Genomic DNA, 9,559 nt, shown 5'->3' with positions numbered 1-9,559 from the left:
CATGTCATTTAATCGTCAAGCTAACGTATCGCCCCACACCACTAAATGAGTCTGATATCACCGTTCTGTCATTTTCTTTTCTTCTTTAAAAAAAAAAAAAAAATCCTTACAATGCTGTTTCTAAACAGTAAACCACGTTCTGGCCTGGGAAAATGCATCTCAAGTATGACGACAATGAGGTACCGTGTCTTCTCAGTTTTCTGCACGTGAAATAACCAATGACAACGAGAGTCGTTCCAGAAGTGAATTCTACAGTGAAATCAAATTCAACTGGTAAACCAGCCTGAACTAACAAAAACAAACAAACAAAAAAAGGAGTGTTCTGCACTGTAGCGTTATGCTTCATCCTGGCACAACTGTCGAGAAATCCACTATGACAAAAAAAAAGACAGAGAGAGATTATCACTCACAACACTAATTCACTTTTATTATGCATAATTGCTATTATCCACTTTCTTCATTTTAACGCATCTTTACCGAATCCATCAAACACCCCGTGCTGGTTAATACAGAGCAATGCCAGCTACCGACCACAATGCAAGCGGTAAGGAAAAAAAACAACAACAACACACAACACACAGACACACACAGACAAACCAACATCAACAAAAACTTCAATCAGTCCCCAACTGTCTCACAGGACGGCCGTGGTTCAGGATCCCCACCTCATCGAACCCCCACCCCACCCCCCACGCCTCCCTCACACACACACACATATATCAACATCCAAAAAAAAGTCTCACAACTGCCAAGCCAGATCCGCCAGTCATTTTAATACAACCCCCCTCCCCCCTCCAACACACACCCCCCCCCCATCCGACCCTTTCCCACCCACAACCTCCACCCACCCTCCCCCCCACCCACCTCTACCACTGCCAACCAACAACGGCTAAAGTCCTTCCGCCTAAAAAAAAAAAAAAAAATCTGATGAATCCTCCTCCACCTTCCCTCCCGTCATTCACGACCCCCCCCCCCCCCACGCCCACCCCTCCCCCCCAAACACAGGTCTCCTCCGCCTAAACCCACCTCCCTCCCCACCCACCCTCTACCACAGCCAAACTAATGGCAAAAGGCAAAGAAGTCCCTGTCTCCAAACTTCTGACGGGGGTACAATGCAGCTTTCCCTTCCACACACACCACCAGGCACACACACTGTCCAGTCTCTCGCCTCCTCCCCCACCCCATGCCAGTGGTCGGGGTGGTCAGTGGTCAGTAGCGGTGGTCCGAACGCCTCAGATGAAGATGAAGCTGGGCTGGATCTCCGGCTCGCACGTGCAGGGCTGGTGAGCCTTGACGAGGGTCCACTCCCCGTGACAGCGGTGCACATCCACCGCCTTCCAGCTGGTGGTGTGTAGGAACACGCCGTGACCCAGACACCGCATGCCCACCTGGAAGGCAGCAATCAGTCTATCGATCAATCAATAACACTTCATCAATCCACGTGGAAAGTTATTTGTCCAATCACAGACACCGTATACCCACGTGGAAGGTAGCGATCAATCACTCACTCACTCAATGCACGTGGAAATCAGTTTCTGTAATCGCAAGCTACTCGTGACCTTGACACCGCTTGCCAATCTACAAGAAATCAATAAATAAATGAATCACAAATACCTTTTTAATCGACATGGAAACTAATTCCAAGACACTGCACCTGGAAGAAAATCAATCAATCAATCAATCAATCAAAAACACTTTATTAATCCACGTGGAAAACCTTGACTAGCGACCCAGACACCGCATGCCCACCTGGAGGAAATCAATCAATCAATCACTTCAGCAATCACAGACCGAAACAACGCATGCCCACCTGGAATAAATCAATTTATTAATAAATCCAAAAACACCATATCAATCCAGGTGGAAACTTATTTTCTGCAATCACAGACTGGTGACCCAAACTCTGCATGCTCACCTGGAATCAATCAATGGACCAATTAATCACAAATACCTTATCAATCGACATAGAAACTAATTCCCAGACACCACGTGCCCACCTGAAAGGAAGCAATCAACCATGCAGTCCAAAATAACTCATCAATCCATATGGGAACTCATTTTGTGCAATACACAGGCTCGTGAACCAGACATCGTTGCAAGCCCTCCATGAAAGAGTTCAATCAATCAAAAATACTTTGTGGATCCACGTGGAAATTAATTTGTGCAACCACAGGCTCGTTAAACACACACACACACACACACACACACTCTCTCTCTCTCTCTCTCTCTCTCTCTCTTTCTCCCTCTCTCACCAACACACACACACAAGACGTTACAAAAAACACAAGCCTGCAAAAAACACTTGTGTGGCCACTGAGCGCAGCGCCACCTCTCACAAGGTAGGCAGGAAAGGGATTCTGTTGAGTTTCAGATTCTCAAGGACGCATCAATGCGTTCGGACAAATCCATACATGCTACACCACACCACATCTGCTTGGTAGATGTCTGGCCAGCAGCAACTTGACCCAACGTGTTTAGTCAGGCCTTGAGTGCCAGGCCTGTAGTGCATGTATAATATATATCTGTGTACCTATCAGAGCGGACATCTTCAACAGAATTTTGCCGGAAGACAACCTTTTGTTGCCGCTGGGTATTGTTGTGGTTGTCGTTGTTTCAGTCCGCCAAATGCGTGCTGCACACGGAACCTCGGTTTATCGTCTCATCCTGAATGACTAGACGCTCAGTTTGATTTTCCAGTCAAACCCGGGCGACAGGGCGAGAGCGGGGAATGGAACCCAGACACTCACGGACACTGTGCTGGCGGATGAGCGTCTTAACCATTCTGCCACCTTCCCCCTCACTCTGTTCCAAGCCTCGTCACACGTCCTGGTGACTGTGAGACATCAGCGAGGAGCGGTGGCCCCGTGGTAATACAACCGACTTGGAAGCGAGGGTCTACAGGTTCGAGTCCCGCACAGACCAGGATTTTCACCCCCACCCCACCCCCATCCCCAATACCTTGAGTAGTGGTCTGGGTGCTGGTTTTCCAGCCGAGACAATAAATGCGCGCATCTCGTGTGCAGCACTGCGCTTCAAGAACGCACACTGCACGCTGTCAACAGGCGGCTTCTCCCCAGTAAAGTTCTGAATAAGATTCCACTCTGTAGTGAAGCAGCTACACTAGGGGACAGGGAAAAAAGAAAAAAGGGGATGGTGGGAGGTGGCGCTGCAATGTGGCGACACACTCTCCCAGGGGAGAGCAGCCCGAATTTAACACAGAGAAATATCTGTTGAGACCACACACACAAAATAATAATACAGTACAGTATAATTCAACACAATGCAGTACAGATAAAGCATTAATTTTTCACATGATTTTTTTTAATGTTATGATTATAATATAAAAAAAACACAAACACGGCGGGAGAGGAAGGGTGGGGGTGTGCAGTGTGTTGGGTTAAACATGACAAGATGCAGGGTGAAATCAAAGGGGTCAGACACACCGAAATCTCCCGTGTCAACCACCATCCACAAACGACGCCTCCACTGCCTCAGCGGGACAGTATACCGAGGCTCCCCAAAAAGAAAACTTGCTTGTCAAGCCGCCGTGAATTTGACACCCTGCAGGCTAGAGAAAGAAGGGACAACCTAAAATGAACTGGCGGCAAACAGCGGAGAGACAGATCAGACATGTCGATAGATGATGGGGTGACACCAGCAAACAGCGGAAAGAGCTCAAATGTGTCGACAGACTATGGGGTGACACCAGCAAACAGCGGAGAGAGCTCAAATGTGTCGACAGACGATGGGGTGACACCAGCAAACAGTAGAGAGAGCCCGAATGTGTCAACAGACGATGGGGTGACACCAGCAAACAGTAGAGAGAGCCCGAATGTGTCAACAGACGATGGGGTGACACCAGCAAACAGCGGAGAGAGAGCTCAGATATGTCGACAGTTGATGGGGGACACCAGCAAACAGCGGAGAGAGCTCAAATGTGTCGACAGACGATGGGGTGACACCAGCAAACAGTGGAGAGAGCTCAAATGTGTCGACAGACGATGGGGTGACACCAGCAAACAGCGGAGAGAGCTCAAATGTGTCGACAGACGATGGGGTGACACCAGCAAACAGTGGAGAGAGCTCAAATGTGTCGACAGACGATGGGGTGACACCAGCAAACAGCGGAGAGAGCTCAAATGTGTCGACAGACGATGGGGTGACACCAGCAAGCTGGCTGAGGATCGTGCACTATGGAGCGCCTTGACTGTCAGTATAACGACGCGGAAGCGTCTTTGAGAGCAAACGTGATCCATACTTTACAGTACACACACAAGGTTTTCTCATCGCTCGGCTGATATCAGAAATTGACATCAAGTTTACAGATGGGCCGATAGGAAGTGAGAGCTGTATGATCAATGGTTTCTCCACTGCAACGTGAATTCATTCATAGTTTTGTCTTTTGTGAAAGGCTATCACATTCAAATATTCACGACTGACTACTGTACAATACCAGAATTCTATCCCAGATACTCAGAACAGCAGTTGCCTCCTCTGTTGCTCTAACGGTCACAGTCGGACACTGACTATCATACTATACCCAAGTTCTAGCCCACAAAGTCGGGACAGCAGTTGCCTCCTCTGCTGCCCTAACGGTGATAGTCGGACACTGACTGTCATAGAAAATCCAGAGTTTAGCTCAGGGAATCGGGACAGCAGTTACCTCCCGTGCTGTTCTGATTGTCAGAGTGGGGGCAGGACTGACTATCATACCAAACCCAGCACTGAACCCAGGTTCTAGCCCAGATAAGTCGGGACAGCAGTTGCCTAATCAGCTGTTCCGGGGTGGACATTAAGGAGACCGTCGTACCTGCGGGTAAAGGTGTATTTACTGGTAAATCTACACGAGGAAAAGCACGTACATGCTGGTAAATCTACATGAGGCAAGGCCCGTGTGCCAAGTTAAACTCCTCGTGTGGAATTAACCTGTAGGTACACCTTTTACCTGCAGATACGATGATCTCTTGAATGCCACAGTATATCTGACGGTCACAGCGGGGACAGGAGTGACTACCACACAGTACCCACCTGTCTGTTCATGGCCACAGGCTGGCACTCCACACACACAGTGCTGTTCTCCTTCAGGGCCCGGGCCCACTCAGAGCTCTGGCAGTGGGGGCTCGTGCCCTGCACCTTGAAGTGACCGCAGTACCTGAACCACAGGCGCGTGCGCGCGCGCACACACAGACACAAACACAGACACAAGCAAGCAAGCAAGCACACACACACACACACATACACACATCAAATATATATACATATACATATATATATATATATATATATATATATATATATAGAGAGAGAGAGAGAGAGAGAGATGAACACATATATATATACATATATAAACACACACACACGCACACACGCACACACACACACACACACACATACTTCCGTCTAAAAAATGCTTAGAGCGGAAAAGCATAAAACTGAAGACTACCACTACACACACACACACACACACACACACACACACACACACACACACACCTCCCCCCCTCACCCCCTCCCCCCATCACACACACATCCACCCCCAACACACTACAACCCCCCCACACACACACACACACACCCCTCCCAACCACCCACCCACAAAGTACTCACGTGGCCCTGGTGAAGATCTCGTTGAAGTAGCGTTCGTACAGGTTCTTCAGGATGCCTTTCCAGGGGTCGTACTTCTTCATGCCGCGGTACACTCCGAACTCCAGGGGCAGCACGTGGGCCCTCTCTGTCAACACGTCACCCTCTGACCGTCACGTTAATCCTCTGACCGTCACGTTAATCCTATGACCGTCACGTTAATCCTCTGCTAATCCTCTGACCGTCACGTTAATCCTCTGACCGTCACGTTAATCCTCTGACCGTCACGTTAATCCTATGACCGTCACGTTAATCCCATGACCGTCATGTTAATCCTCTGACCGTCACGTTAATCCTCTGACCGTCACGTTAATCCTCTGACCGTCACGTTAATCCTCTGACCGTCACGTTAATCTTCTGATCACAACGCTAATCCTCTGACCGTCACGTTAATCCTTTTACCATAACGCTAATCCTTTAAGCGTTACGTTATTCATCTACCGTTAGGTTAATAATCCACTGACATTCACGTCCATCCTCTGTGAACACCACGTTAATCCTTTAGCAGTTACGTTAATCCTTTAGCAGTTACGTTGATCCTTTAACAGTTACGTTAATCCTTTAACAGTTACGTTAATCCATTGACAGCCACCCTCTCACCACCACGTTCACCCCATTAACCGTTACGTTAACGCTCTGGCCGTCATGTTAATCTCCCGTCCACCACACCAAGACCCCCCACCCACCCACCCCCTTACATCCTTCTGGCCATCCACCACCACCACCACCACCCCACCACCCATCTCACGGCCACAGCGGGAGAAGAGACAACCACTGACGGTGTAGAGGGACACATCTTGACCGTGTCGTTCTGACCCTGACCCTGACCCTGACCCTGACCCTATCAACCATCTCTGTAAACTTTACCTTTGTACCGACTGACCTGCTCATGACGTCGTAACCCATCTCCGTAACCATTAAATCGCTCTGACCAAGGAGTTTTCTCACCATTACGTTGTAAGCCGTCTCTGTAGCTATAAAATCATTCTGATCACCTCGAAAATCATTAAACCCGTTTCGACAATGACGCTAAAAAAAATTTTTTAAAAAGAAAACAAAAACAACAAAAAACACAAAAAAACTCACCATCTCTGTGGCAAACAATGTACGGCGCCACAAGTCATACACGTGACATCACTCTAACCGTGACCTTATAAATAATTTATGTAAGTGTAACACTGACATCATCCTGACCATGACGTTATACGCCGTCTCTGTAGCAATGACATCATTCTGGCCGATACGTTGGTTTAAACAGTATTTTATTTGGAACATGTCACAATACAACACAGATATCGATGAACAGGACAATAAGATGGCCGATACGTTAATAAGCCATCTCTGTAACACTGACGTCATTCTGGCCGTGACGCTAATAAGCCTTCTCTGTAACACTGACGTCATTCTAACCGTGACGATAATAAACCATCTCTGTAACACTGACGTCATTCTCATCATGACCTGACTCAGACCATCACGTTATACGCCATCTCAGTAACTATTGGATCATTCTGACCATGACGTTATAAGCAGAAAATGTAAATGTTGATGCTATTCTAACAGTGAAGCTCTGAGTCATTTCTGCAGCAATTACATCACAATGACCATGACGTCATAAGTCACTTCTGTAGAAATGACATCACTATGACGATGACGTGATTTCTGTAGCAACGACATCACTATGACCATGACTTTATAAGTAATTTCTGCAGCAATGACATCACTATGACCATGACGTTATAAGTAATTTCTGCAGCAATGACATCACTATGACCATGACGTTATAAGTAATTTCTGCAGCAATGACATCACTATGACCATGACGTTATAAGTAATTTCTGCAGCAATGACATCACTATGACCATGACGTTATAAGTAATTTCTGCAGTAATGACATCACTATGACCATGACATTATGAGTAATTTCTGCAGCAATGACATCACTATGACCATGACGTTATAAGTCTTTTCCGTAGCATTGGCATCACTATCACCATGACCTTATAAATCATATGTATAACCAGGATTTTACCCTGAAAACTTGCGACTTTGCTCTCCCTCTCTCTCCCTCTATCTCTCTCTCTCTCTGTGTTCAGAACAAAGTTCAAACAAAGAGCATTGCCCCCTAAAACAGAAACTTCCTTTCTCTCTGCCCTGTCTCTCTGTCCCTCTTTCTGCCCTGTCTCTCTGTCCCTCTCTCTGCCCTTTCTCTCTGTCCCTCTCTCTGCCCTGTCTCTCTGTCCCTCTTTCTGCCCTGCCTCTCTGTCCCTCTCTCTGCCCTGTCTCTCTGTCCCTCTCTCTGCCCTGCCTTTCTGTCCTTTCTCTCTGTCCCTCTCTCTGCCCTGTCTCTCTGTCCCTCTTTCTGCCCTTTCTCTCTGTCCCTCTTTCTGCCCTGTCTCTCTGTCCCTCTCTCTGCCCTGCCTCTCTGTCCCTCTCTCTGCCCTTTCTCTCTGTCCCTCTTTCTGCCCTGCCTCTCTGTCCCTCTCTCTGCCCTGTCTCTCTGTCCCTCTCTCTGCCCTGTCTCTCTGTCCCTCTTTCTGCCCTGCCTTTCTGTCCTTTCTCTCTGTCCCTCTCTCTGCCCTGTCTCTCTGTCCCTCTCTCTGCCCTGTCTCTCTGTCCCTCTCTCTGCCCTGTCTCTCTGTCCCTCTTTCTGCCCTGCCTTTCTGTCCTTTCTCTCTGTCCCTCTCTCTGCCCTGTCTCTCTGTCCCTCTTTCTGCCCTGCCTCTCTGTCTCTCTGTCCCTCTTTCTGCCCTGTCTCTCTGTCCCTCTTTCTGCCCTGCCTCTCTGTCTCTCTGTCCCTCTTTCTGCCCTGTCTCTCTGTCCCTCTTTCTGCCCTGCCTCTCTGTCCCTCTTTCTGCCCTGTCTCTCTGTCCCTCTTTCTGCCCTGTCTCTCTGTCCCTGTCCCTCCCTCCTTCTCTCTCTTCCTCGCTCTCTCTCTCAAACAACAAAAAACGAAAGTGATGAAAACAGAAAGAGCGGATACAGCTACCATTTTTCTCTCCTCCATCACGAAAGATGAAGAGGCAGAAGTCGTGCCGGAGTGTCTGGTGCAATCCATTCCCCCCTCCTCCCCCCTCCTCACCCAACCCCACCCCAAGCCCCTTCCCACCCCTCCACCTCCTTCCCCCCTCCCCTCACCCCTCCCCTCTCACACCGCCTCAGTCCACCCTCCCGCTCTCTGTCTCTCTCTCCTTCCTTCTTCTTCTTCTTCTTCTTCTTCCTTCCTTCCTTCCTTCCTTCCTTCCTTCCTCCCTCCCTCCCTTTTTCTTCTTCTTCTTCACTCTCTTCTCATCGTCCAACGCAGGACGCATGGAGGGGGTGACAGGGGGGTGGAGGTGGAGGGGGGGGAGTGAGGGGTATCAAAGTGAAATGGTCGACAGGAGTTGAAGGAAGAGGGAGGAGGAGGAGGGTAAGGGGGGGGGGGAGAAATCATCCTTCTTCAGTCTTCTTCGTCGTTTTCTCTTCAATCAATCATGCCCTCTTTTCTGCCTGCATGCCTGTCTTTCCTTCCAGGAACCCCACCCCCCACCCTCCTTCTCCTCTCCATCGTCATCTTTTTTTCTTCTTCTTTTTCTTCTCCTCCTCCTCCTACTCTCTTCCTATTCTTCTTCTTCTTTTTCTCCTCTTCTCCTTCTCTTCTTCTACTCCTCCTCCTTCTCCTCCTTCTCCAACCTTTCTCCTCCTCCTTCTCCTCCTCATCCTCTTCTTCTTCTCCTACTCCTCTTCTTCTCCTCCTCTTCTTTGTCGTCTTCTTCTCCTCCTCCTCCCCCTTCTTCTTCTCCTCCTCCTCTTCTTCTTCCCCTTCTCTTCTTCTCCTCCTCTTTGTCGTCTTCTTCTCCTTCTCCTCCTCTTCTCCTTCTCCTCCTCCTCTTCTTCTCCTCCTCTTCTTTATCGTCTTCTACTCCTCCTCCTCCTC

The 9,559-nt window shown here is 48.6% G+C and overlaps 1 protein-coding gene across 1 annotated transcript in view; it reads right to left on the bottom strand.

Annotated features, from left to right (window-relative positions):
- Nucleotides 1–1,062: 1,062 nt before the first annotated feature.
- The window catches only part of LOC143288213 (somatomedin-B and thrombospondin type-1 domain-containing protein-like), a 51,368-nt gene continuing 42,871 nt past the window's right edge, over nt 1,063–9,559 (bottom strand). Inside the window, exons 3-5 of the mRNA XM_076596547.1 lie at nt 5,608–5,731; nt 5,029–5,152; nt 1,063–1,388 (exon numbers count right to left, since the gene is read on the bottom strand). Of these exons, the coding sequence (XP_076452662.1) occupies nt 1,233–1,388; nt 5,029–5,152; nt 5,608–5,731 (404 nt within the window). The 3' untranslated portion in view covers nt 1,063–1,232. The remainder of the gene's footprint in view (nt 1,389–5,028; nt 5,153–5,607; nt 5,732–9,559) is intronic.

Source organism: Babylonia areolata, chromosome 12 (assembly GCF_041734735.1).
Source record: "Babylonia areolata isolate BAREFJ2019XMU chromosome 12, ASM4173473v1, whole genome shotgun sequence".
Lineage (NCBI taxonomy): Eukaryota > Metazoa > Mollusca > Gastropoda > Neogastropoda > Buccinidae > Babylonia > Babylonia areolata.
Note: the sequence above shows the minus strand (reverse complement) of the source record. Positions and strands in the feature narration are given on the sequence as shown.